The 26,132-nt window shown below is 32.4% G+C and overlaps 4 protein-coding genes and 2 non-coding genes across 15 annotated transcripts; 2 read left to right on the forward strand and 4 right to left on the reverse strand.

Annotated features, from left to right (window-relative positions):
- Positions 1–387: 387 nt before the first annotated feature.
- LOC127061653 (uncharacterized) lies at positions 388–7,251 on the reverse strand. Of its 3 annotated transcripts, none has more exons than XM_050988827.1 (6): positions 6,036–7,251; positions 5,124–5,474; positions 4,791–5,011; positions 4,555–4,695; positions 3,005–4,461; positions 388–2,922 (listed from the first exon to the last, which is right to left on the reverse strand). In XM_050988827.1, exons 1-6 carry the CDS (start codon positions 6,337–6,339, stop codon positions 2,544–2,546), a joined length of 2,853 nt encoding a protein of 950 aa, XP_050844784.1. In that variant the 5' UTR covers positions 6,340–7,251; the 3' UTR covers positions 388–2,543. The 3 variants fall into 3 exon arrangements, with proteins under 3 accessions (XP_050844784.1, XP_050844783.1, XP_050844785.1); XM_050988826.1 differs by having other exon boundaries at positions 4,555–4,698; positions 6,036–7,242; XM_050988828.1 differs by lacking the exon at positions 6,036–7,251 and adding an exon at positions 5,627–6,005 and having other exon boundaries at positions 4,555–4,698.
- A 3,182-nt stretch (positions 7,252–10,433) lies between these two features.
- On the forward strand, positions 10,434–10,505 carry Trnam-cau (transfer RNA methionine (anticodon CAU)). Its single transcript has one exon. It is a non-coding gene; the product is annotated as a tRNA-Met (tRNA).
- Positions 10,506–10,643: 138 nt separating this feature from the next.
- On the reverse strand, positions 10,644–10,716 carry Trnak-cuu (transfer RNA lysine (anticodon CUU)). The gene has a single exon. It is a non-coding gene; the product is annotated as a tRNA-Lys (tRNA).
- Positions 10,717–10,895: 179 nt separating this feature from the next.
- Positions 10,896–17,328, reverse strand: LOC127061631 (slit homolog 2 protein-like). Of its 2 annotated transcripts, XM_050988780.1 has the most exons (6): positions 16,488–17,328; positions 16,324–16,369; positions 15,518–16,000; positions 14,421–14,754; positions 13,623–14,207; positions 10,896–13,523 (listed from the first exon to the last, which is right to left on the reverse strand). In XM_050988780.1, exons 3-6 carry the CDS (start codon positions 15,922–15,924, stop codon positions 11,907–11,909), a joined length of 2,943 nt encoding a protein of 980 aa, XP_050844737.1. In that variant the 5' UTR covers positions 15,925–16,000; positions 16,324–16,369; positions 16,488–17,328; the 3' UTR covers positions 10,896–11,906. The 2 variants fall into 2 exon arrangements, with proteins under 2 accessions (XP_050844737.1, XP_050844736.1); XM_050988779.1 differs by having other exon boundaries at positions 16,324–17,328.
- Positions 17,329–19,392: 2,064 nt separating this feature from the next.
- Positions 19,393–24,929, forward strand: LOC127061630 (WD repeat-containing and planar cell polarity effector protein fritz). 6 transcript variants are annotated; one of them, XM_050988772.1, is made up of 15 exons: positions 19,393–19,632; positions 19,754–19,883; positions 19,965–20,142; positions 20,220–20,413; positions 20,551–20,651; positions 20,876–20,990; positions 21,075–21,284; positions 21,374–21,537; positions 21,633–21,740; positions 21,817–22,025; positions 22,188–22,311; positions 22,383–22,552; positions 22,680–24,397; positions 24,462–24,594; positions 24,680–24,929. In XM_050988772.1, the coding sequence occupies exons 1-15, from the start codon at positions 19,550–19,552 to the stop codon at positions 24,763–24,765; spliced, it is 3,723 nt and encodes a 1,240-aa protein (XP_050844729.1). In that variant the 5' UTR covers positions 19,393–19,549; the 3' UTR covers positions 24,766–24,929. The 6 variants fall into 6 exon arrangements, with proteins under 6 accessions (XP_050844729.1, XP_050844731.1, XP_050844732.1 ...); XM_050988774.1 differs by lacking the exons at positions 19,393–19,632; positions 19,754–19,883; positions 19,965–20,142 and having other exon boundaries at positions 20,268–20,413; positions 20,536–20,674; XM_050988775.1 differs by lacking the exons at positions 19,393–19,632; positions 19,754–19,883; positions 19,965–20,142 and having other exon boundaries at positions 20,268–20,413; positions 20,536–20,651.
- On the reverse strand, positions 24,405–25,992 carry LOC127061635 (39S ribosomal protein L48, mitochondrial). Of its 2 annotated transcripts, XR_007780912.1 has the most exons (5): positions 25,801–25,992; positions 25,591–25,674; positions 25,363–25,496; positions 24,939–25,286; positions 24,405–24,551 (listed from the first exon to the last, which is right to left on the reverse strand). XR_007780912.1 is itself a non-coding variant. In XM_050988791.1 (4 exons), the coding sequence occupies exons 1-4, from the start codon at positions 25,822–25,824 to the stop codon at positions 25,001–25,003; spliced, it is 528 nt and encodes a 175-aa protein (XP_050844748.1). In that variant the 5' UTR covers positions 25,825–25,992; the 3' UTR covers positions 24,596–25,000. The 2 variants fall into 2 exon arrangements, 1 of the variants encoding a protein (XP_050844748.1); XM_050988791.1 differs by lacking the exon at positions 24,405–24,551 and having other exon boundaries at positions 24,596–25,286.
- Between the last annotated feature and the right edge of the window lie 140 nt (positions 25,993–26,132).

Consider the following 26,132-nt stretch of genomic DNA (forward strand, 5'->3'; position numbering starts at 1 on the left):
ATGTCATTATCCTTTATTACTTATTTATATTTAAACACTCGATATATAATTCTTATACCTTTCGCTCAGCCCACTCTAATTTTGTAGAATTATGCGATAATTATTATTATCATTGAAGTTTTCCATATATTTTAAGAATTTTATAAATATTGAAAAAAATGAAAACTAATCGATTGTGTATTTTAAAATTGATTCAAATCGTTAGATTGACTCTTAGCGACATCTACAATATTTTTTCTTCATTTTCTTTTTTTAAATTTTTTTTTATACTTAAGGGACTATATTATTAAAAATTGTAATTATAAGTTTATATATATATATCTAACCTTTATTTAATAATAATACGACAACATATTTGTTGGTATAATGAATATTATCGATTAAGAATTCATCATGAAAAGAATTTGTATATTTCAGTTTATTTAATTAAAATATACAGATTATATAAACGTGATCACACACATTTGTTCGAACGTATCATTTATACTCTTTTCTCGCACTTTCACGCTTCCTTAAACCTGAGATAAAATATTTCTTTTCGATAATTATTTTCTTTATATTTTTTTCTCCACTTACTTCTATATTTCTTTTGTAAAACAACTATTCGGCATTTTGAAAATACTCTTCGTCTCTTTATTATATTTATTATATTATTATTATTACTATTATTGTTGTTGTGTTGTTGTTACTACTTTTATTATTATTATTTTTTTTTCTTTTAAATCTTTTTATTCCGACACTTGTGTCAAAGGCAATTTCAATTTATTTTTCTTTCTTATCAAAATTATACATAAATAAATGCAATGAAGAATAATAGCTTTTTTTCTTTCTACTCTTTCTTTTCTTTTCTTTATTACTTTTTTTTTTTTTTATTTCTTTTCGTTTATACTTTGAATTCTCCATAGCAAGGTCATGTACATTTTTATCTACATACATTCATATTACATTTGCTATTTATATATATATATATACGTATATGTTCTATATATGTACCCATTGATATATATATATATATATATATATATATATATATATTAACATACATATACGTATACATATATATATATATATATATACCTATATTATATACAGCTATATGCAGCAGCCACCACATACACATATCACAAACCATAACAATTTTCAATGAAGCTCAAACTCATGCATCTTTTTACAGGTTGTCGTTGCATTTTTTTTTGCAACATTATTATTTAGTTCTATCGCATGTGAATATCACAAAAAATACAATGATTACGATGCAAAATCCTCTTTTTGTATCTTCTTCTTTTCTTTTTTTTTTTTTTTTAAATGAGTGTATGGTATGTGAATGTACTGTACATGTATGTTAAAATGGTAACTGTTATAGGCACATGTCAATTAACAAATTATCTTTGCTCTAGATTTTGTTCACTTCTCTTAAAACGTTTCTTTTTCTTTCTTATTTTTTTTTTTTTTTTTACTGAACCTTTCTTCACGCTCTTTATCTTAAAATTTGACGCTTCCGCAAATATTTCTAAGAATTTTTCTTTATTCCTTCCAATAAAGTAATAATCAATTATTAAATATTCAATTTCATCTTTAAAATTGCATTCGTATCAATTCATTGTTTTTGTATAAAGAACGATATCTCTCAAAAGTTACAAGTAGTCTATACAATCGTTATTGATTTATATATAATGATTTCACATTTTTCACAGATTCGATTATCACAAAATCTATTTTATGCGAATGAAGAAATATAAACTATTTAAAAAGTAGAAACTTTTTAATTAGCATTGTGATATATTTATACTGCTGGAAGAACTGATCGTTGTCGGAGAAAAGTTATGAATGAAAAAGGATGAATTTCAATTTGGAAACAAGATAATTGGAATATAATCTACTTTTGTTTAAAACGTAAGATAAATTATAATTTTCTACTTATAATTATGTACTTTAATTTGCATGGAATGTAATTGCTAGTGTACTTCGTACAAGTCACCATGCATTCTCTCTTATCCGTTTATAAAAAATGTATCAATAATTTCCTAACACATGAATTAAAAAAGAAAGAAAAAAAAAAGTTAGAATAATAAAATATTGAAAAAAAAAAAAAGAAAAAAAAATGATCGATAGTTGTTCCAGCAATCATTACAATTGACACGTATAAACGTCGTCTATTCAACGTTATTACGTTAGCTTTATTAGATCTATTGCTTTTTGACCGTTTACTGCATTATGATTACATCGTTATAATTTCTTAATGATCGAATTCGTATAGCGTAATATAGAATTCGAATTTTGTAATAAGAACAGTGAAAAGAGAGCGTACGAACGAAGTCCTTGGTATATCTATAAGTCCATGTCATATATATAACGGTATATTATTTAAATAAAATGCTATGTCCGAATTGATACGTATTCGTTTGTATTGTAATAATAAAGAAACAAAAAAATATATATATGTATAAAAGAAACCCTGGAAAAGGAAAAACTGGAAAAAGAAAACTGGGAAAAAAAAAATAATTGAGTAAGTGAAGAAAAGCAAGGATATAGATTATGCAATTTCATTTTCCAAGGCGCTTGATGCGAGATCGTGTACTCAGTGATCTGGCACTAGGATTACATAGAGATTTAACCCACTTAGCTATACCAGAACCATTACTCGATCCTGTACTTGTACTGTTCATTGTAGAACATGCCCCTACGTTTGTACCACTAGTACCTGTTTGTTTAAATTTATTAGATGACATAGAGGAAGACCTCACCCTCTTAGATTGTAATACTCCATTGTTATTGGATTGCTTTAATTTAGCAGGTAAGGATAATCGATTCTGTTTTACTACTCCATAATGATGAACTAATTGTGCCGAAATAGTATGACCAGTAATATCGACGTTACGTGAACGCAATGTTTTAACTGGAGTTGCAGCCATCGTGTCCGATCTGTTAAAACGGAACAATAGTTTTGTACAATAATTATCGTAGAGATATTAGAAGAACGTAGAGGTGATAAATAAAGACAAACCTAAGCCAACGTTGTGGCATTCCAGAATCCAGTGGTCCGATAATACCCGCAGTACGATTTAACCTTCGATCGTTACAACCGTTCGATCGATTATTCCTTCCTTGATCCCAGTCTCTTAATCCAAATATACCTCTTAATTGTTGTAAACGAGCAGGACCATTGATAGACGATCGTCTAATACTTTTTGTAGGCGTTGCTTTTTTTCCCAAGCTTCTTCTTTGGAAAGTATTTGGCGAAGAAAGTCTTTCCTGTACCGAGACGGTACTAGAACCACCTGCTGATCTAGCATTTATGGAAGAATCATTGTTAGGCCAACTCAAACGACTATTTGGATCCTCTATCGTTTGATTAGCTGGATTGTTTTCATCGATGGGAAGAGTTGGACGATCCTCCGAACGTGTTCTTCTTTTCAAACACGGTTCTTGCGTCGTACATGCTTCCTCCAACCCTACCGTTGTTATCGATTGCGACGATATCGTACTATGCCTACGTTTTGTATTAATTGCACCGCTACTATTTGTTCTAGCACACACAGAACTCTTTCCCGTATCGTCTCCATTTTCCAACGTCCTCGTACTTTTCGACTTAAATCTCGAATTCACTGTCATGTATGATTTAGATTCTAATGGAAGGCTATCAGAAAAACTATTTTGCGATTGTAAACTCAAACTATGTCTCCTTTTCGTTGGTCTAATGTCTTCCCTCGAATTAGATGATATCAATGAATGTTGCTTGTGTCGTGGACCATGTAAAACATTTATCAATTCAACGTCCTTCAACGTACTTTTTCTAGATATTATGGCGGTAGGACGTCCAAATTTACTAACGAACGGTGTCACTTCGTACGGCTCGTTAAATGCATTCTGTCGAATTATGTCGGGAACGTTTTCTTCGCTCTTCGTTTCAACATGATTCGATTGAAAAGTCGTCTGGTCCTCGACAACGTTTAAACTAATATTCCCATCTTCTTCTTCCTTAATCTTTTCAGTTTTTATTTTTACACTATCGAATTTGTTCGAGCTTTCAGTCTTATTAAAAGTTTTTGATTCCTTCGATTTCAAATATTCTATTTCCTCGGATATATCGCTAGATGAGATTTCTGCTACTTGTATGCCTTCTACGTTAGATATTATAGTATCCTCGATTTCTTTCTTCAATAAAATTTTATCGACATCACAGGTATCTACGTTTAAAATTAATTTCTCAACGTATGAATTATTCTCCATTTGCATAGAAGCATCCAAATGATCTCTAACTTCGTCAGAGGAATCTGGTTGCTTCGTGTCAATTATATTCGAATCACTAGGTGTTACGTGTCTTAAAATAGACGAAGTAGCAACATTTGGCATAGGTTTTTCAATATTTTCATTAAAAATAGTCGGGTCAAGAGGTTGGACTCCGTGATGTACTATACTTTTCGGCGAGAGCACGCGTTCTTTCTTTTGGTTCAACAATACCTTTAAAAAGAATAAATCGATTAAATGAATTGAAACGATTTGTACGAAATCATCAAAAAGGAAAGAAAAGAAAAAAGAGGAATAACTCCCTACCTCGCTACGAGAAGGTCCTGGAGGATCTAACATAACGGTGACAACGCTTGTATTATCAGCCCGTAATCTGGTAGATGACCATCTTTCTAATGCTCTATCTACTAAACTTTTAGAAGGATTTATCCACATTTGCACATCAGCCTGCTATCGAGAAATATATATACATATATATATATTTATTTAAGGTATGTAGATGGAAATGCATTTTTGAGATTTCCATCTAATTTCAAACATACCCCATTGCCAGTTTGTTGAGAAGCTATAATGTGTTTCTCATTGTGCATTTCTGCAGCTTGAACAATAGCTACGGCTGCTTGGGGAGTCAACATATTCCACAAACCATCTGTTCCAAAAATAAGACATCGATACGACTTGACATCGACCGCTACTACCTTAACATCTGGTTCTGGAGACACTATAAATGTATCTAGTTCTGAATTGTAACTCCAAAGATCACCTATGAAGCATAGAATACATTTTTTTTCTTTACCAGGTTATCATAATCTTCTATAAATAACAACTCCGATCTTCTTTTCATGTCTGCATTACGATAAACGATTGGAATGTACCTAAGGATCTAGCAACAGCTAGAAAAGGAATTTCATCTATATGAGTCGATCTTCGAACAGGACCTTTATGTCCTATTCTAGGCCTATTCCAAACGACTCTTGGAACGCCCGATTTACTAACAACTTTTCCACCAGATTCCTGTATGCGTATCATTTCTGGACCACTTTCAGGTTTATGATCTTTCGTCAATGCTTTTGCACGCCATTGCGGATCTCCGTCAGGTTGATGTCCCAATATTATTCCAGAATCACCCACGTGTCCGATATAAATTTTTCCTTTTCTTATAAAAGCTATGCTCGCTGTAGTGCCAGCGGTAGATGGTAATCCAGATGCAGTTCTTGGCCATTTGTCTGTTTACAAAGTATGATTTCGCTAGAGTATACGTTGAAAATAAAATAAAATATATATATATACACGTATATAATACATACGTACATACATACATACATACATATATCTTATACTTAACAAAATAATTATTTTAATACGATCGATACGTAACTTCGTTCCGTCAACAATATTCACACGCGTATCATTTCACGATACGTTTGGAGATTCGATTAGAATTCGACAGTTTTAGGTTAACAACGAGTTACATAACCTATGTAAGTTCTAACGTAATCAGTATTGAGAAGAAAATAGTGGGGGAAATACGCGGGCCAACGGGCAGATTATTAAAAAAATGGAGGGAAAAAAGGATGGAAAAAGAAACAAGTAATAAGCTTAACCTCTCGCGTTTTGACTTTTATCACGTCGAATAATCGTCGTTTCACGGTTAAAGAGTAGAAGAAAGAAAAAGATATACAGACGGAGACGGTAACAGAGACAGAAACAAAGACGGAAAGAGAAACAGATAGAGAAGGAAGGAAGGGAAAAAAAAAGGAATATAAATACTGTTGACTATCCATTACCAAGCTCCCGCCACATCGCATAATGCGTATTCACGTATCCGTCCCTGATGGCTCGGAGTACATCCTCGTCTCGTTCACTCCAAAAATTCTTTTGCTTCACGATAATGTCCATGAGATGTTCTTTTGCAAATGCAGCAGCCTCGCCGCCCCCATGGCCGTCGAAAATACCAAAGAAGGCGTATTCCAAATCCTTGTCGTCCGGTGTCTGTTGATAGGCCACGCTGAACATGTCCTCCATGTACTTACGACCGCCTTGATTACAGTGGCCGGTCACTCTTAAATTAACCCCGATACTTAACGGCATGATGGTTAGCCAAATTAACGAGAGAATATTTTCTCGCGCTGACTGAAACTCTAGCGCGCTCTCTTTCTCTCTCTTTCTCTTTCTCTCTCTCTCTCTCTCACCTCTTTCTCTCTCTCTCTCTCTCTCTCTCTCTCTCTTTCTTTCTCTCTCTCTCTTTATTTCTTTCTTTCTTTCGACACGTATACGGGAACGGAAGGCTTACATTTACTAGCAGCACTGGGCTGGTCGCGCGTAGTTCAACAGACGCACGCACACTCGCGCAATCATGGCCCCGCGAAGAATAGCGGTGGCAACCTCGGCGAAGTACGAATGGTGGGGATAGAGCCGCGCTCGTACAGACGCGTCTCGTCGTGGAAGGGGATTCCCCCCTCTCTCACTCTCTCTCTCACTCGCTCGCTCGTTCGCTCGCTCGCTCGCTCTTTCCCCCACTCCTGCGCACGGTCTTTATCTTTCTCTCTCAACCGCGCGTGCACTCTTCTTCTCTCTCTCTCTCTCACACACTCTTTCTCTCTCGGTCTCTTTCCTTCCTTCTACGCCGATTTCACTGAGAAACACGAGCGCATATATCCACTCGGAATCGCGCCGCTACTGCTCTCCTATATCTTACCAACTTTCTATACGTTCGAATATTTTCAAAAATATCTCTTAAACCGCGTATTTTCTTTTCTTCTCTTTCTCTCTCTTTTTTTTCTTGTCTCTTCTTTTCTTCCTTCTAAACTTTGTTTGTTTGTTTGTTTCTTTCTTTTTTTCTTTCTTTCTTTCTTTCGGTTCAATGTAATATTATCCTTTTGTAAAACACCGTTAAAGCAATCGATCGAATATTTCTACTATCGATAAGTAATGATTCACATATATATATATATATATAAACGCGTTTTACATCGTACATACAAATCAAACGTGCTTTCTAAGAAATCGAAATACGTTTAAAGGCGACACGAGGACAAACGATAAGAAACAGTCTCGATTCGAAGAGTTTCGACTATATCGAAGAGTTACAATTCTATTATCGAACTTTGAACATTTCTCTGCTTTTACATCCGAATTCTGACGTAGCAAAATAAACGAAATGTTTATTCGATCGAACAAGATCGCTTATATACGACGTTGTTGCAAAAAAAAAAAAGAAAACAATACAAATAAAAGAAATAAAAACAAAAAATAATATTTATATCCGCGATTTCGTCAGTCGATATATTTGACGTATGAATAGTAACGCGAATTCGAACGTACGAAAAAGAAAACATTAAATTATAGAAATTACTAAACGGGAATTAATCGCGTTTCAGCGATTAATCGATTAATATCATGATCGTCCATTCGGGATTTAACCGAATCGTTACAAATAAATATTCAAAAGCACGACGTCGCGTTCACATGCGAACGTAATCTTACGACGACGCTCGACGAATATAAACCTTGTACGGTAAATGCGATGATAGTGTTTCAACGCGATTGCGGTGGACCTTCGTTCGAGCGCGCTCTGGGTTTAAAAAGGGAACTAGATTCAACTCCTCCAACAAACTCCTACGAAAATTTCTGTTTAACTCTTCGCCGTTCGACAGAGGAGCTTCCCCTCTTAGTGACGTCGTAGACGGACGCGATTAATGTATACACGTACGTACGTACGTACGTACACACACACATCTATATATATATATTACGTATACACGTATGACATACGTATCGTATACGGAGAACCGACTTTGTTCCCTACAATCAGCGAGCACACATACGTAAACACATACATATAATCCTCCCTGCATGGCTGCTCGCTCGAACTATACCCCCACCATCGTGGAAAACTTTTATCTTTCCCCTCACCCTTCCCTCATACCGTACGATCCACCCCCCACCACTCCGTATTCCCCTCATACATGTCTCTCATCCCCTCCACACCGCGCCTTAATACACACGCTGCTGGGGCTCATCACCGTGCTATTCGTGCCGCGCATGTCGTCTCACGCAGTTACAACGTTGCCAGATCCTTTTCTTACGAAAAGCAAACTACACTTCTTGTCCAGCTATGGGACGAAACAACGGTGATTCGGCTGTTGTTAGGAAAATTGTCCAGAGCCAGACTTTATCGTCATATAACGTTGTAGACTTGTAACTTTTCTATCTCTATTTTACGTCTCGATATTACATTCATTTATGATATTATTCGTTACGGTTATACCTCGTTTTGATATTATACTTTCTTTTTTCATTAAAATATTTATTTCTTTGTTTTTTTTCTTTTTTTTTTACTTTTTTTTTAACTCATTCTGCTGCAGACAGAGAGAGAGAGAGAGAGAGAGAGAGAATCATATATGTATATATATATAGATATATATGTACGTATAAAGTTGAAATACTACTAAACGCTTGTTTTATACGAATAATACGATGTACGTCATTCGAAACAAGAATATTCAAAGAAATTGTATTAACCATCGAAGGACAAAAGTTATCGATAGGAAACGTAAAAGAAATGGTAAAATAAATAAATAAATATATTATATACATTAGTTTTCTCTTTTCTATAAGTTTTAGTATTGAAATTATATCGGAAAAATGTATTAAACAAATAAGTAAATAAATAAATATATACAAAAAGTACGTTCTCCTGTGTCACGATGTCCCGCTAAGCTATCTTCTCTTTCCAAGAGCTAAATAACGCGGGGCACACACGTTTGAACTTGTTCAATTTGATTATCGGCAACGTCGCAAAACGTTCAAAATAGCGTTGCCAGCTGGCGACTTTCGCTTCGCACACAAGTGGGATAAGAGACTCGTATGTTAGTTTCATCTTTCGAGTGTCGCGTATAACAGAAATGATATATATATATTTTTTTTTCTTTTGTTTCAAATAATTGTATGAAACATAAACATTAAAATCTCTATTTCTTTTCTCATTTCCTTTTATTCGGAATAAAATTCCGCAGTCGATATGTGTCATCGATTGCGTCATATGTTCCCATCTTCATATTCATACACATGTATACATCTATACACGCACACATATATATATATATATACACATACGTATCGTGGATAACGAGTAAGAAGGAAGTTAGTCGTATGTTATTTGTTCATGTACGTGTGTGTGCATATATATATATATATATATATAATGTTACGATGTGTATGATACGACGCACTTACTCTGAAAAAGATAGATGAAGAGAGAAAGGTAGAACACACACACACCCAAAGACACACGAATACGCAATACAGTATCACTACAGAACAGTTAGACGATACTACGCGAGTCAAATAACATTTATTTTACGATCGAATATCTTCTCCAAGTTTCGAAATATTTTTCAATAATTATTAAACGTTTCTGGAATAACAATAAAAATTTAATATAACAGAATACGTATTGATTTGTTTATATAGAATATTATTCTATTGTCAAGAGTAATTCGATTAAACGTATATACGACGTATCTTTGGAATAAAATATTTTCATTACAATCAATGAATTTTTTTAAAAAAGATATATAAATATAATCGTTATATAATAAATGCAATATAAATATATATTATAAACAAGTTTATATGTAGAAAAAATGTATCATCTCTTCTTGATATGTTTACGTACTGCCATGCCATTATTCAGTAAGATAAAACCACGATACCAATGTCATCTATTGATGATAATAAATACAACAAAATTATGAGAGTTAAGAAGAAAAAGAAAAAATTGTTAAAAATTTATTTATTAAAATGAATTAGCTCTTACTGATTGCTATTATTTGTTATAAATGTCAGACATATTCGGAGAAATTTACTTTTTACCATCAGAGAATATTACGAAACTTTTTTATCATTTGTACAAATTAGATATATAGATGTATCAAGAATATTGAACTAAATTTAACGCTTCGTCGCTAGATGACACTCGATGTCCTAAAAATCGATAAAATATACGAGAACTATACTTACTCGTTCTATCCGCTGCTATTAATTACAGGAAAATATTCAATTGTTTTGTTTCCTGTTTACAACTGTTTATATTTGTTCTACGTATTAATATAAATTTATTCAAGTATTATAGAATGTTATTGTGGAGACAAATGAAATGTGTGAACTACGAAAAGAACAACAGCAGAGTGGCGCAGTGGAAGCGTGCTGGGCCCATAACCCAGAGGTCCGTGGATCGAAACCACGCTCTGCTATAAATTTTTTTTTCCTTTTCTTAGACGAAAAATTATGCAAAAATGATAAAAAGGAAATTTTTTAATCCTGCCATTTTAATTAGAACGATAGAAATAAGATAAGATAGAAGGTGAGTTTAAAAAGAGGAAAAAAATTTTCGCCCAACGTGGGGCTCGAACCCACGACCCTGAGATTAAGAGTCTCATGCTCTACCGACTGAGCTAGCCGGGCAACTTGACGTAGCTGTTTTTTATTTTTTACTAGTACACTTCTAGTTAAAGAATTAAAAAAATAAATACGTTCTAATTCCAGTCTTAATTCGTTTTTTTACTTTTATAATTTAATACGAATTATTTGTATTATTCTATATAAGTTTTATCGTAATACTTTAAAAAAGGTTTATGCGAAAGATTTATAAGAGAATTATTGACGTTAAATTATTTATTTAGATAGAAAATAAATTGCGTATGAGTATTTAGCGGTGTGATTAACTAGCCTACCATTTTTAATATCTACTTTGTTTTTAGACTAATATTAATCGTATAATACACAAAAACGTTATATCTTTATACATATGTATATGTAATTAAATTTAGAGTGTGGAAATTATTATTAATGGCGTAAAAAAATAGAGGTATATCGGATGCATGTATCGATGGAAAGAAAATAAAAGAAAAGACAAAAAAAAAAATAATTAACTACGATTTATATAAAATTAGATTAAACCTTCGGGCCTTGTATATAAGCCAATATAACAGGCAGTTTTTTCACAGCTTTTTTTCTATATATGTGCAGATCTCATTTTTGATTATAAATAATTTAAATAAATATATATATATATTTAAATTATATACATATATATCTATATTAAAGTAAAGAAAAAAAATTAATGAAAGATTAATAATAAGTAAATAAATATATTATATACTACGCTTTCAATTGATTTCCTGCACGCAAAGTAAATAATATATATATGTATATATATACATATACATATACTAAAGGTGGTTTAAGTTTTTCGGTGGTCCCGTTAATTAATGAACAATTATCTAAAAATTCAAACGAACGAAATAAATTAAGCGATTAATTAAATAATCATTAACATCACAACGTTATTAAGCGTGTTATATAGTAACATTGTCGAGTGTCGGTAAGTATTCTACTTTCTAAATCATATACTCGGTATGAATACATCGTGGTTGTTTTCTTCTCTTTCCTGTTTTTTTGACTAACAAATATTCGAGATTCAGTTTTGAGATCTGATTCTTCGCATAGTCATAAGAATTCTTTGAACATTTCGATATGGAAGCATTAAAATAATTTTAAGAAACGTCCCTAACCTCTTGTAAGACGTTCATAACCTTACAAATCGGATGATCGATCGTGTTTTATTTTCGTAATGGCGATCGTTCGATATTCGTTTATAGATAATAAATTTTCGTAAAAAATATGACAAACGTTGGCAGCATCAATGAGAATTTGATTTTGGAAGCAGACGAGCACGCCTGACACTCGTCGTTGTAATAAATGTCCGTTTTATTTTGCCAAAGTACATTCCTCATATATTTCTTTCCTTCGCATGATTCCTCGATCCTAACGAATTTAATTTTACGCATTTCCAAAAATTGCTCCAATTCCAATCTGCATTTCCACTTAAGCGGATTACCCGAAAATTCGATTATATAAACCTCCGGCATTTCGTTGAGATCACTCGTGAATATACATTTCAAATCGTTACCTTCCAAATTGAGATATTGTAATTTTGAAAGATGACGAAAGGATTGCGGCGCGATATATCTTATAGAGTTACCACGTAAATCGAGTCTTTCGAGTTTGTTCAAATTCAACCAGGAACCATCGACCGTGGTTAAGGGATTGTCCTGTATAGCCAATACCTTAAGTTCGTTCCGGTCGTCGAATGATTTAGGCTCGATTATTCTTAAACCAGAATTTCTAATAAGTAATTCGCGTAAATTAACGAATCTTGATAATGTACCAGCTGGTAAACGTGGTAAACGTCCTTCGTGAAACTCGATAGCTGTTACCTCGTTTGGAATCGTGTTAAAAAGTAATATATTTCCACCAGTACAAACGTATCTAAGTTCGTCATTATCCTTTCTATGATAAGTACAAACACCTTCTATCGTACTAGGTATCTCTTCTTCCGTTGTAGTCGTTATAATCAATGTTGGCATTGTCGTTAAAGATGGCGTCGATGGCGAAACAGTTGAGGATGGTTCGCGTGTACCATAACACTCCGATCTATCGATCAATGTATTCTTATCGTACGGCAAATTTCGTCTCTCCAAAAATTCAGCCAATTTGATCCCACAAAGACAACTCCAAGGATTACCAGTTACTTCGAACGATTTCAAATAAGTCAATCGATGTTCCATATGTTCGACGCCGATACAATTCATCGTATTATCGGAAATATCGAGACTAATGAGATGCGGGAAAAGATCAAAAACGTCGTTGTCGATCCTTAATATACGATTCCTTGAAAGATCTAAATATTTCAGGTTCGACGAGAGACCTACCAGATAATCGCTTGTAAATGATTTCAATGCGTTATTATGTAGTGATAGATGCTCGAGATTGTAGAGTCCAGCAAAAGCACCGGCCGCGATTTTGTCGATTCCGCAATCGCGAAATTCCAGTCTTCTTAAATAACCATTGAAACGTTGAAAAGATTCTGGTGGTATTACCGATATATCGGACAGAATAATTCGAATTGTTTGTGCTCTGATATCTATTGAGTTCACTGGATTGATCGAGGTCAGACCAGTGCAAATATATTCTTGTTGAGAATTATTATCCAAAGTACAAGTTCCTTTGTGTATCGTTGGTTGTAATGTGGTAATGATGTTGCTGGGATGTACAAGTTCGGTTGTTGGCTGTTGTGTTATTTTTTCTTGGGTCGTAGCCATCGTTGTTGTAACTGGTATTAACACGCTAACATTCGTGTTCTCGTTCAAACTATCTTCGAACGATGCCCAATGTACGTTTCCAGTTACTGAACTCGTTATTACGTTCGTCTAAATCATTAATAGAAAAATTAAATTATAATTTCTTTTAGAATATATCATACGTATACGATCAACGGATTATAACAGTTACTTCATTTCTAAATTTACCTGATTTCTATGTCGTTCTTCTATAATAGATGATATTTGATTTTCGTCCTCGTAACATCTACCAACGCTTATCTCAAATCCAACCTTCATTTTCAAGAGAATTTTTTCCAAGTTCTTACGACAATTACAATTCCATGGATTACCAATAGCATTCAATCTCTCTAATTTCATTAATCTTTCGATCTCTTCGATCGGTAAACAACGTAAACGATTATCACGTATATCAAGATATTTAAGATTATTTCTCAAATACCAAAAGGTATATTCATGGATATGTTCTATGTCATTCTTTGCGATGATCAATCTATGCAAATTAACGAGATCTCGGAACCAATTAGTTTCTATTCGTGGTAAATTGTTATCAACGAACGACAAACGTTCCAATTTGTATAATCCAGCAAATGCGTTTGGTTCGATTTTGTTGATAATGCAATTACGAAATTCCAAACTTCTTAAGGTATTTCCAAAACGGAAAAACGCGTAAGACGGAATTATATCCAATTTTAGCCCGGACAATTCGATCCAACTTGTTTTATCTGGAAGACGATCTAACGAACGAAGTGTCGAGGTTTGAAACTGATCTCCCTGTAATAATAATGATAAATACAATTGTACAAATACACGCAGACATTTTTTTTTGCATTTAAATATCAAAACGGTATATATATTTTTTAATTTTGTTTAAATTGTGCGTGTGTGCGCGCACATATATAGAGATTAAAAAAAAATTTGTGTTCGATTAAAAAATATAATTTTCTCTATGCAAATAATTTGTTAATAATTTTTACGTGTACTCACTTCTTCCAAGATTTTTATATTTGAATTGATCGGATGTCTCGAAGTAACAAAAATATTAATCTTTTCCATACATTGTCGCGAACTTTTATGTACAGGCATAATTTTTTCTTCAATTCCAACATTTTCGAAAATACGACGTTCGTGAAAGAATCTTTCTAATCTTCGTCTGCATTCGCATAACCAAGGATTTCCATCTATACGTATGTTCCTCAATGATCTGAGGGATGTTAACTCATCAATAGGAATACAATCGAGTTCGTTGTCGTACAAACTTAACATTTCCAATCTTGATAGCATTCGAAAGACGTCTGCTTCTATGTACACTATTCCACATCTGTAATTATTACAAAAAATATTAGGTCAATAATAAAACCAATAATAATAAAATCAATAATAAAACCAAATCACATAATCTTTAATAATAAAAAGAAGAACAAAAAAGAAAAAAAAAAGAAAAAAGGAATTGAAACATCTGTAATGAATCTGTAAATGAATTTTTTTTTTTTTTTTTTTATATATAAGAAATTTCAAAGAAATCTTCTCTCTTGAGGATTGAACGAAAACTTTTTATAAGAAACGAGCGAACAAGCAAAAAATAAATGAATAAAAAAATAAAAAAAGTAAAAAAAAGAAGTAGAAAAAGATTTAGCCGAAAAAAAAGAAGTTATAAAAGACACATCCGAAGTTAAAAAATCTCTTTGGCAAAGAAAATGATCGTCTATTTGCGTGTTATTGCAATAACATTCGATGATTCATACTGTTGACAATGAATATATTATTGATAGTATGCTCGAACGTAAAGAGTCCTCCTCGTTCTTCCTACGAGTATTTCCTTCATGTTACGCATAAGTATGCACTTCCTGATTACGGAATATCGGAAGCTTCAAAAGATTGCACAAATATGCTTTGAATTCGCGACTGTTTCTTTAGTTAACTGGGTCGTATGTATTATATGTATTTCCATATAGAACTTTGTTCTCTAAACTAAAGAAACATAGAGAACGAGAAAGAGAGAAAGAGACAGACAGACAGACAGACAGACAGAGACAGAAAAAAAAGAGATACACATATATAAATATATACGTGTATGAATGTACCTATCCAAAATAAGTTTCCTCAAGTTTGGTAAATGTTGAAACCAAGCAGTCCTAGCTACATGAAGTTTAGTACCATGGAATATAAGCCAATCCAATGATTGTAATCCGCGAAAGGCATTACGAGATATAGAATCTACGTGACAATTATAAAACGACAATCTTTTTAAATCGCGGAATCTTGAAAATGCATCGTCGGGTATCGTGCGTATCCGTGATACAGAAAATTCAATCCATTCGGCCTCGTTTGAGATCTCATCGAGGTCGCTCAATTCGCTGTCAGTACAAGCATAAGCAATTGATCGTTCGCCGTTGACAATAGGTGTTAAACTGCATTTACAATTAATCTGAACGATCAGATTTAGGATTGTAACAATTATGTATATTATTATCATCGTTGTTGTCGTCATGATCGTCCACCTTTCATTCGAAGGATTTATTTCGATAGAGGGTGTGTCTTAGCGTGTTCACTGCTAATCTTGAATCCTGAAAGACAGAAGATATACATACATACGTATATACATACATATATTGTATATATTATACATATATATTATACATACACACGCACATATATTTGCGTATTTTTCTATAATTTTTTTCTTCTTCTTTTTTTTTTAAAATATCGTAGAAAACAGAATTTTATCGCATTCAGTATGACGCAGTGTCAGGGTCATTATTATCAGTATAGATATATGTGTATATATATATAATTTAAAATGGCGCGAGCGTACGCGCATGCGCATTGGCACGCACGCACGCACGCACTTGGAAATGCCGCGGAATTTGCTTTCGGTGGCGCTACTCACCCTTAAAACTCTCTTCTTCTTTAATCCTTCGTTAACTTACACTGAACTAATATAGACAGAGAGATAGATAGACAGATAGATAGATAGATAGATAGATAGATAGATAGATAGATAAATAGATAAATAAATTGATAGATCCCCTTTCCCTAAAAATTCATCCTAACCTTCTTCGAAATTTAAAATCGTCATAGGACGATTTTTTTTCAGACATTTCGACGACAACGATAACGATGACGATGACGACGACGAGATTTATCGAACAAATCTTTCGTTTCTTATTTCTTTTTTTTTTTTCTTTTTTTCTCTTCACCCTTCCAAAATTTAGATATCGGTCGGTAAGAAAGGAAACGAACGAACTCCCTGCCGATCCCTCACCCCTCAAAAAAAAAAAATATATATATATATATCTATGTATACGTATATAAGAAATATAAATATATACAAAAACACACGCGCGCACAGGAAAAGGGAAGAATAATAAAGAAAATGATCTCGAAAGATCGAGATCTAGAACGTAGGTCGAAAAGAGAGTACTTGGCACGACTGAGCTCGCGTATCGCTCGTTTCCTCGTTATATAAACTCGTAAGGCCAAGGTCGTCGTAGATTCCCCTTGCACCGATGCACTAGCACCAATTCTGTCTCTCTCTCTCTCTTTCTTTCTATGTCTATGACGAGCCTATCTTTAGCTTAGGGCCATTCGCGATTTGGCAGGAGAATTATGATTATGAACGAGCGTAATAAAAAGCTTTCGAAAACCGTTCTCCTTTTGTATTTGTTTCCATCGAATCGTTGTTGTCATCTTCGTCTTCGTCTTCGTCGTCGTCGTCGACGTCGACGACGACGACGTCGTTGTCGTAGAAGGGAGGAAGAGAGAAGAGGGAGAAACGACTCGTTTTTCCTCGCTTTCTCCTTTGTCGTTATTAGCTAATTGCGATTAGCGGTCAACTTAGAGACTAGTTTTAGAAAGAAGACGACTACACACGTAACTTTTTAACGCGCCTACAACGCGGTTTGATACCTTTATAAAGAAAAAGAGTAAGAGAGAGAGAGAGAGAGAGAAATAGGAAAAAAAGAGAGAGAGAGAGAGAGAGAGAAAAAATAAACCGACGTCAGTTACGAAGTGCGCTCGCGTGCACCTGAGCGCACCACACTCGATGCATCGCGAGCAAAAATGGTAGCGTCTCGTCAAGGTCCCTTTGAAAGAATCGTAACGGTTATACATACGTACATATATATATATATATATACACACGTGTCTGTCTATATGCAGTATGCACTTATACAAGGTGGGACCTAAATAATGTCTCATAAGCCTAGATGTCCGTCTATTCTCTTATTAAAGAGAACAATCTGATATTCTTTTTCTTCTTCTTCTTCTTCTTCTTCCTTTTTTTTTTGTTTCATTTTTTCGTTGATTTATCTTTCTTCTTCTTTCTTCTTTCTTCTTTGCTTCCTTTTTCTTCTTCTTTTTCGTTCTTCTTTTTTTTCTTCTTTTTTTTTTTTTATTGTTTACTCGTAGAGTACAACCGTTATGTCATTCGTACAACACACAAAAATGTCGTATTATTTTTTGAAATTATTTCTTGAAATTAAAAGAAACAAAAATTAATAATATTAATATTACTATTGATAATAATAATTCGATACGTGTAATTTTCGCAATGAAAAAAAACTTGTAACGCTTCGTTTGGGCCTTTCACGTATGGCTTGTAACACTTTATTTGGAGAATCCTATATACATATATCTTGTAACACTTTATTTGGACCACCCTGCATATACATATCTTGTAACACTTTATTTGGATCATCCTACATATATCTTGTAACACTTTATTCGGGCCACCCTATGAACAGATTCTAATACTTTATTTGGCTCACCCTGTATATGATGGACATATGATATACATATATATGTATATATGTTAAATGATATTCATGATTCATGTTATATGAAGAGTAATGTTCATTATACGCGTGTTTATTTTAAATATATCACATATATATATATATATATATATATATATGTGTGTGTATGTCAAATTACAGAGAAATCGTGAAAACACACCCTACTGACATATAACTAACTAGTCTTTTTAAAACTTTTTTACCGACCCTTTCTAGTAACCCCTTTTTTTAACCTACACAGTAATTTCGATGAATGACATTTATACACTCACCTACATTCACATATACATATATATCGCGTTTACTCGTTGATATGAACGTTCCATACTGCAAGTATTTCGGGAAATGCTTGTTTGTTTCGATTCGGTTATGGACTCGATGATCCTTGGACTAATTTAATAGGATAAATTCGTCGATGCCCGTATATACTTGATAACTTGAAAAGTTAATCTCGTCCTCCATATGGGGGTTAATGGATATTAAAATAAATCTCTATTAAAAATTGATGACCATACGATGTCGTGTGATAACTAATCTATCGATAAAAATAACGATACGATAAATTTATTCTTGGAAAATTTAAGTTCGACTGTATTTTTTTTTTTTTTTTTTTTTTTTATTATTAAATCTTTGAATAACGTTGTAAAAAAGAAAAAGAGAAAAACAAAAGTTTTAATTTATGTAAAATGTATCACGTGACACGAGATTCGCTTGTCACGTGATTTTCCTTCGCGAGACTAAATATGAGAATAAAAAAAAGAGAAAAAAAAAAAGAGCGAATTAGATATACAGTTTTCTTCGCATTTAATCTTATTAGATTCGTAATGTTAATTAAATTTTCCAATGAGCTTCCTACACGAGACTGTTGGAATCTATACAATAACACCCTATTTGGATGAGGCGTTGGATGAGTATGATTACACTTTTCTACGTAGAACACATTATACGGCATCAATGTCGAACATTAAGAAAAGAAATATTTACCAATCGTCTAGTATGATCATTGAAACAAGATTTATGTATACATATAGATATACGCGTATGTGTGTTTATCTACGTACACCCTTATTACGATTAACTCAACGTACATTTTTCGTTATATTTATTTCCAAATAAATGATTCTCAATTTTTCCAATTGCAATTTATAAAAATTTAGTTAAAAAGAGAGATAAGTTGAGAACTACTGTTTAAAAACTGAAAGGTATCTACTTTACCGACTGATAAGAATTCATAACCCCTTTTTGACAGGCACGCTTCATTGTTTATAGACGCTTAACGCGTGTTCTCTCTTTCGATGTACTTACAATAGTTATTTAAAAATGCTTACATTATTAGGAGAATTGAATTTATGGACGTTCGATGACAATATTAATATAAAGAACACGGATCATGGTGCATTTCGGTAAAATATAAATCTTTGTTTTTTAGAAATCTATTATTTAAATAAGATCAGTCACGTTTTGTTTCCTTGTTAGAAATTAATTTTATCCATAATATTTTTTCTTTCTTTTTTTTTTAAACAGATACCATGATAAACGTATCGATGGTATATACGAAGAAGGGAAAAGATCGTATAGTCAAAAACGTGGTATGACTTATGTTCCAACAAACAAGAAAGGAAATAAATTGAAAGACTCTATCAAACATTTGGAAGTATGTATATTACATATTAATTAATATTCTTATATCGTTTGTTTAAACATTCGATTAGAGTGCTCGCTTTTATTTATTTAGGAACAACTCAGAGATAATTCGACTATATATTGTCAATGGTATGATCACAGTGTCCTGCAAATTATGTTAAACAATGGTCTCTTGATTTACATACAAATTAATATTGAAACTGCCGATATAGTTAAATGTACTTTTGATAAATATCTTGTAGGGAAGTTATGTGATCATATATCAGATGGTAAAAATTTAAATATATCTTCAACAAAAATTGATAAAGTATAATTTAAATTATTAGATTGAATATAACTTTTACAGTGTCAATCACAAAGACTCATTTGATTTGTACGTATAACGATAATCAAATAACAACTGTATATTTTACGAAACCTAGAAGACATGCTTTCGATAAAATCAGTAAATTGGAACCGAAATTGTGTACGAGTGATCTGTTTGGCTCTAACGGACGTAGACTGGATAAAAAGATTGAAATCAACAAGCCTGGTGATTTGGTATTGTCTATTAATACTTTCTTCAAGATTAACTTTAAATATTATTCCAAAATGACTTTGATATTTAATGTTGAATCTATGCATATGCATACGTTGCTTCTAATTTATGTTTATTGCAAAAGTGCATGATTCTGTAGATATTAATTTGGTGGAAATCTACGATGAACGAAGTATATCCATGGAGTCCTGTAGTCAAGGAACACGATCGTGCAAATATACACCTTTATCGCCTTACCGGGTATGTCGAGATGGTATTTATTTGTAAGTAGAAAATATGCATTCTAAGTGCTTTTCCCTACACTTTTAGATTAACTTTTATTAGATTAGATAGTTTGGTTATTTCTAATAGCACGTTTTCTCTCTAATTTTGTCTATACGTTTTTTTTTCAATTTTTCTCTATCTTAGAAGAAGAATTAGTTTTTCTATTTTTCATCAAAGTTTTAGTATGATTTTATTTTTAGAACAAAATTGGACTTAATATGTTACGTACGCACTGAGTTTGATCCTTTATGTATAAAATTTGATATACATCATGAAAATGTCATTCATTCTGTAGAACAAAAAGTATCAAGAAAGGTAATAATTTAGAATGTTGTGGACCATACCCATACATCATTTATATTATTAAGAATATAATAATACGTACTGTTTACAATATAGGGTGAAGTTACGATTGAATGGCGTACGTATGAAGTATCGCAACAAGACAAACTGCAAAGAATTGCTATTATCTCTATACCATTACCGACTCATACGAGTTGCGTAAAATTTTCGCCTAATCAAGAATTATTATTATTATGCTGTATAGATGGTTCCGTAATGTTGTACGATGAAACGAAAGCTACGATTATTAATATAAAAGCTGCCTTTGTAAGTTCCTTGATACTTCCAAAAAAAAATTCAGGATGTGATCTATATCATTTCATATATTTTATTTTTTAACATATTTATTTTCCAAGATACCAACACTAGCATCCTGGCATAACGATGGAATGATATTTTCTATTGGAAACGATAGAGGCCAATTTCAACATTTTGATATTGCCTTGCATTGTATCAGAAATCAAATGTTAAATGACGAAACATCACCAGCAAATATTCTTGATTTGTCATCTTATTTCAGGTATTATAAATATTCTATTATACAAGAGACTTGTGTGTCTCTTCTTGCGAGAATATAGATGAGTGTAATAATAATTTATCTTTCTCTTGAAATAGGAGTCAACCGGCATTAGTACGTATGGAATGGAATAAAAGAAATCAATTAAATTCTCATATTAGTTATTACAGTTACGGAGACTCGTTGTTTTTATTGCTTTTCGAGCGGTAAGTAGTAGAATATTTTATATATTTTTTTTTTTTTTGCCGAGAAAGATATATTTAAAGTTTGATGTACTAATAGGGGTCCGATAGGAGTCATTAGAGTAGTCGAAGGAGATAATCTTTCAGGAGATATATTAGTAAGAAGATATTTAATGCTTTCTCAAATCGAACAAGCCACGTCTTTATTGTTACGTTTAAATTGGGACACTCATCCACGTATTTGTATGCATTCTCTCAACCAAATCTTAAATTATTTATTCAAGTTACCATTAACGTCCGAACACGAAAGTAAGACACATACGTTATGTTACGTTTTGATTTAATTCTATTTCTTAATTAATTAGAAACTCTTTGTTTATACTCTTACAAAAAAAATAATAATAATGATGATGATAATGATGATGATGATGATGATGAAATAAAAAAATTATGCCTACGATAACTATCCAGGTTTCATACAAAATGCATTGGGTAGTTTTCATGTACCAATTAGGCCAATAAGTCAAGCAATCGAAGACGAATATGGAGACGAAGTGAGAGACTTGACAAGACGATTTTTTCATCATTTACTAAGGTACTCAAATTAATAACGGAGGCTGTTAAATGATACTTCAAATTGTACTGCAAACAAATAATTTTTCTCAGATATCGCATGTTTGAGAAAGCTTTCAGACTTGCCATAGATCTGAACGATCACGATCTTTTTATGGACATTCACTTTTATGCTTTGGTTGTAAACGATATGGAAATGGCAAACGCGGCAAAGGAAAAGGCCGAACAAATTTTAAGCAGATCGAATAGTTGCAATTCCTCGCGTAAGAACAAACCAAATTTTATTAGAAAAAAATATTAGATGCACGCACGAACGTCTAACTCATACATACATGCATACATACATACACTTAGTATTATTTATAATTATATAATCGAGAACTATTACAGATTCTACGTGTTCCCGAGAATCTTGTTCTTTATGTTCTGAATTAACGAGCGATAAAGGAGAAGAATCTTATAGCGACGAAAGTGAAAACTCAACGAAAGAAGATGAAACGACCATAAAGTATCCCAAAAGATACAATTACAAAAAAAATTCCAACAACCACATTCCACCCTTACCAATTCTCTACCCTTCTTATTACGATGACAAAACTCTTTTACCTGCATCACTGAACAATGATCCTACTAGTAATAAAACTGACTACAATATTATTTCCACATCTTTCAATACACCCAGTAATACTTTGGCAAATACTAATTTTAACGATTCCTCTCATATCCCCGCATCTAATACTTTCTTTGCATCGACATCTTTTAGTACACCGACATACGTGACCCGTGCTAATTTAACATCGATATCAACGGTAAACTCGATTAATAGAGTCCAACCTTACAATAAATTTTCCGAAGATTTAATGACCACATCTTTTGGAAATATATCTCTTGGCAAACAAAAATCATCCTCTCTTGATCGTAAACATCGTGACGATATATTACAGTTAATGATTAATAAGTCGGGAACGAGTGATAAGCAATATAGTACCAATGATCATTCCGTCGAAGATAATGTCAAAACTATACCCGAAGAAAATAATTTTATATCAACTTCATTCAATAATTCGACTTACGAATTTGTCTTGGACAATGTTCCTTCTTCCTCGTTAATTCCATCTTTGAGTAATATCGACAATAATATTATGTCGACATCTTTCAGTACAATGACCTGTAATACTTCGGTTTCACATCATTCTGATAATAATTCAGGATCAAATATACAATGCGAAAATACACCCTTCTGTTATTCCTCGAGTATTAGGAGCAATGATTCATCGAGTAACGTAGTGTCCCAAATAGATACATCTAATACGGTTATACAATCGAATAAATTAACAACCACGCTTCACAAAGCTAAGAACAACGCGTTATTTGCTACGAGTAAATATTCTGAAAATCCTACGACATACGACAGCAATATAAAAGCTTTTCGCGCTGAGGATAATCTTTACATTGATCATCATCAAAAAATTTGTAAAAAACAATCCAGTAATGACATTCCACCACCACCTTCTATAACATCTTCTTTTACGAATTATCTTCAAAATTTACAAAGAAAAAATTTCTCCCTTTCTCAAAGTACTCTCGGATTAACGAGTATAGACGAATCGAGTCAAAAGATCTCATCTGCTAAGGTAATGAATATAGCACCGTGTATTTTGCAAAGACAAAATTCTGCATCTAACATTTTACAAGATCCATGTCTTCATAGTAATTCTAAAACTTGTAGAATTAATTCTGATCTCGCTTATATACCGTATCACGGAAGTTGCGACAGTATCAATGTCACTATGCAACATACAAATAGCAACAAACTCGGCTCAACGAATGCTTTGAGTTATTCGCATTCTGCGTATAATCTGCAAAGTAGATTACTCGAAGGTAGACATATAAAAGTAGGGTCACAGATTGCTATAAATAGTAATACTGGTAAAGAGATCAAAACGTCGTCTAACATACCTCCATTACCTATTGTAAATACATCCAATTCCTCCAATTCGAAAACCTATTCCATGTGCCCCGCATTCATGGATACGCCAATGTCGACCAATGAAAAACCGAAAGTAAAATTTTCAGATACGGTTACACATATATTAGTACCTGGCACGGTAAGATATTTGCTTTTAATAATATGGACAACGTTGAAACTTTGCTTATTTTGTACGTTTGCAGAATCAATCTCATAGACAGAAACGTTCAACCGTTACACAATTACACGTAACAGATCCGAAACGTGAATTAGCAGAAAGTTTACCATTGTGCCTGGGGAATGAAGATTATTTAAAAGATTTTCAACCCTTGTCTAGTAAGTAAAGCGAAATATTTATCTATATTATTTTACAATGCGATTTCAAGAGTTATTAAAACATTAATTGCTTTATAATTTACAGAAGATGCAGATAATGAAATTTCAAAGGAATCTTCGAAATCTGAGGAAGGTTCTAAAATAAAAGTTGTTCATTTTGGTTTGTTATAGTTACACGTAATGTTCCAATGATAATCCTGCCTTTCATAAAAACCATATTCAATTTGATATTGAAAATATTTGACAAATTATCGTTTATATATGCAAATGTATTTACATGCATGCGTGTTTGTAAATTTTTATCAAGTTTTATAATAAATACCTTTTTCCCAGTATATACTTACTGTACTTCACATATCTAATCTCATTACTAATACACAGAAATATTTCAATGTTGTATTATAATTTACTTTTTTTGCGACATATCTTCTAACATTGATTTCATATCTAATAAAACTTTATCCGGTATATAACGTTTTAATTCCATATCAGGATCGAAAATGGTCACATTCAAGGTTATACCTTGTGGTAAAGTATCTTCTAATATTCTAATTAGTAAGGGACACTGCGCTGATGTAACGTCTGCTAATTGTATATTTCTTTCATAAATATTAAGATTATATTCTGCGCTCACGACGGTACTTCTTGGTTTAAATCTTTGAACTTTTAATACTTTCGGAGGTAATGCCCAACTGAAAACGATATGGACAAATCAAATAATGTGAAAAAAACTTATATTTTCAAAAAGATACTAATTCAGAATATTACCCGTTATCTACGTCAATGTCCATATTTTTAGCGATTTTATGAATGAAACTCTGATAATTTTCTAATACAGGATAAGTATATCCTGTAATCTGTACATTTAACATAGGATAAGTTGGTATTTCTGGTTTTAACATCTACAACATGATATGTACATATATATATATAATTCATTATATATTATAAAAAACAAATATCACAAAACTGTCTACATAAATATTAAAAAATAACCTCCAAATAATCAGGTTCGTACAAACTGTAATGTCTACATGACAATACATTCTTGGCTAAAATGCCATTACAAAACGTTGTTGCCTAAAAATATTTGATTTTTAAGTTATTTTTGATATATAATTAATATACTTAGGTTATGTTTTTTTATTACATATGACACATATATAAATGTGATGTATAATTAGAAATAATTTTATGTGGAAATACCTTTCTAATGATATTTAATGCCATTTTATATCGAATTTAATTTTCAAACTTATTTATTCATTCATCGTATCAATTAAAATGACGGTTTTAATAGAGAGACTCAAACGTGGTTAGTTTTGATTTATCTAAATTATATTACCAACTGTTGCATAAGATCTAGCATCATAACTTGTTTTTTCTTTATGTTGGCAACCATTCGTAATTTCGCCGACTTGTACGCGCGAAAATTTGAAATATTGATAATTACACAAGTATTATAGTTATATCTTTTTTTTTATTTGAAATATATTTGATAAATTATTATTGCACGTATTAGGAATGAATTTTTATAA

This window comes from Vespula vulgaris, chromosome 2 (assembly GCF_905475345.1).
Source record: "Vespula vulgaris chromosome 2, iyVesVulg1.1, whole genome shotgun sequence".
NCBI classification, from domain to species: Eukaryota; Metazoa; Arthropoda; class Insecta; order Hymenoptera; family Vespidae; genus Vespula; species Vespula vulgaris.

Excerpts from the sequence above, each read along its gene's own strand:
- LOC127061653 (XM_050988826.1), bottom strand. The coding sequence starts at position 6,339 with ATGCCGTTAAGTATCGGGGTTAATTTAAGAGTGACCGGCCACTGTAAT. Across the intron at positions 4,462-4,554 it reads CAGGACCTTCTCGTAGCGAG|GTATTGTTGAACCAAAAGAA; the intron begins GTAGGGAGTTAT and ends TTCTTTTTAAAG. Across the intron at positions 2,923-3,004 it reads ATGCCACAACGTTGGCTTAG|ATCGGACACGATGGCTGCAA; the intron begins GTTTGTCTTTAT and ends CCGTTTTAACAG.
- LOC127061630 (XM_050988772.1), top strand. The coding sequence starts at position 19,550 with ATGCTTACATTATTAGGAGAATTGAATTTATGGACGTTCGATGACAAT. Across the intron at positions 20,991-21,074 it reads AACAAAAAGTATCAAGAAAG|GGTGAAGTTACGATTGAATG; the intron begins GTAATAATTTAG and ends TTTACAATATAG. Across the intron at positions 21,285-21,373 it reads TTAATATAAAAGCTGCCTTT|ATACCAACACTAGCATCCTG; the intron begins GTAAGTTCCTTG and ends TTATTTTCCAAG.
- LOC127061631 (XM_050988780.1), bottom strand. The coding sequence starts at position 15,924 with ATGACGACAACAACGATGATAATAATATACATAATTGTTACAATCCTA. Across the intron at positions 14,208-14,420 it reads ATATAAAAATCTTGGAAGAA|GGAGATCAGTTTCAAACCTC; the intron begins GTGAGTACACGT and ends TTATTATTACAG. Across the intron at positions 13,524-13,622 it reads AAGAACGACATAGAAATCAG|ACGAACGTAATAACGAGTTC; the intron begins GTAAATTTAGAA and ends TTAATGATTTAG.
- LOC127061635 (XM_050988791.1), bottom strand. The coding sequence starts at position 25,824 with ATGGCATTAAATATCATTAGAAAG. Across the intron at positions 25,675-25,800 it reads CATTAAATATCATTAGAAAG|GCAACAACGTTTTGTAATGG; the intron begins GTATTTCCACAT and ends AAATATTTTTAG. Across the intron at positions 25,287-25,362 it reads GACATTGACGTAGATAACGG|TTGGGCATTACCTCCGAAAG; the intron begins GTAATATTCTGA and ends TATCGTTTTCAG.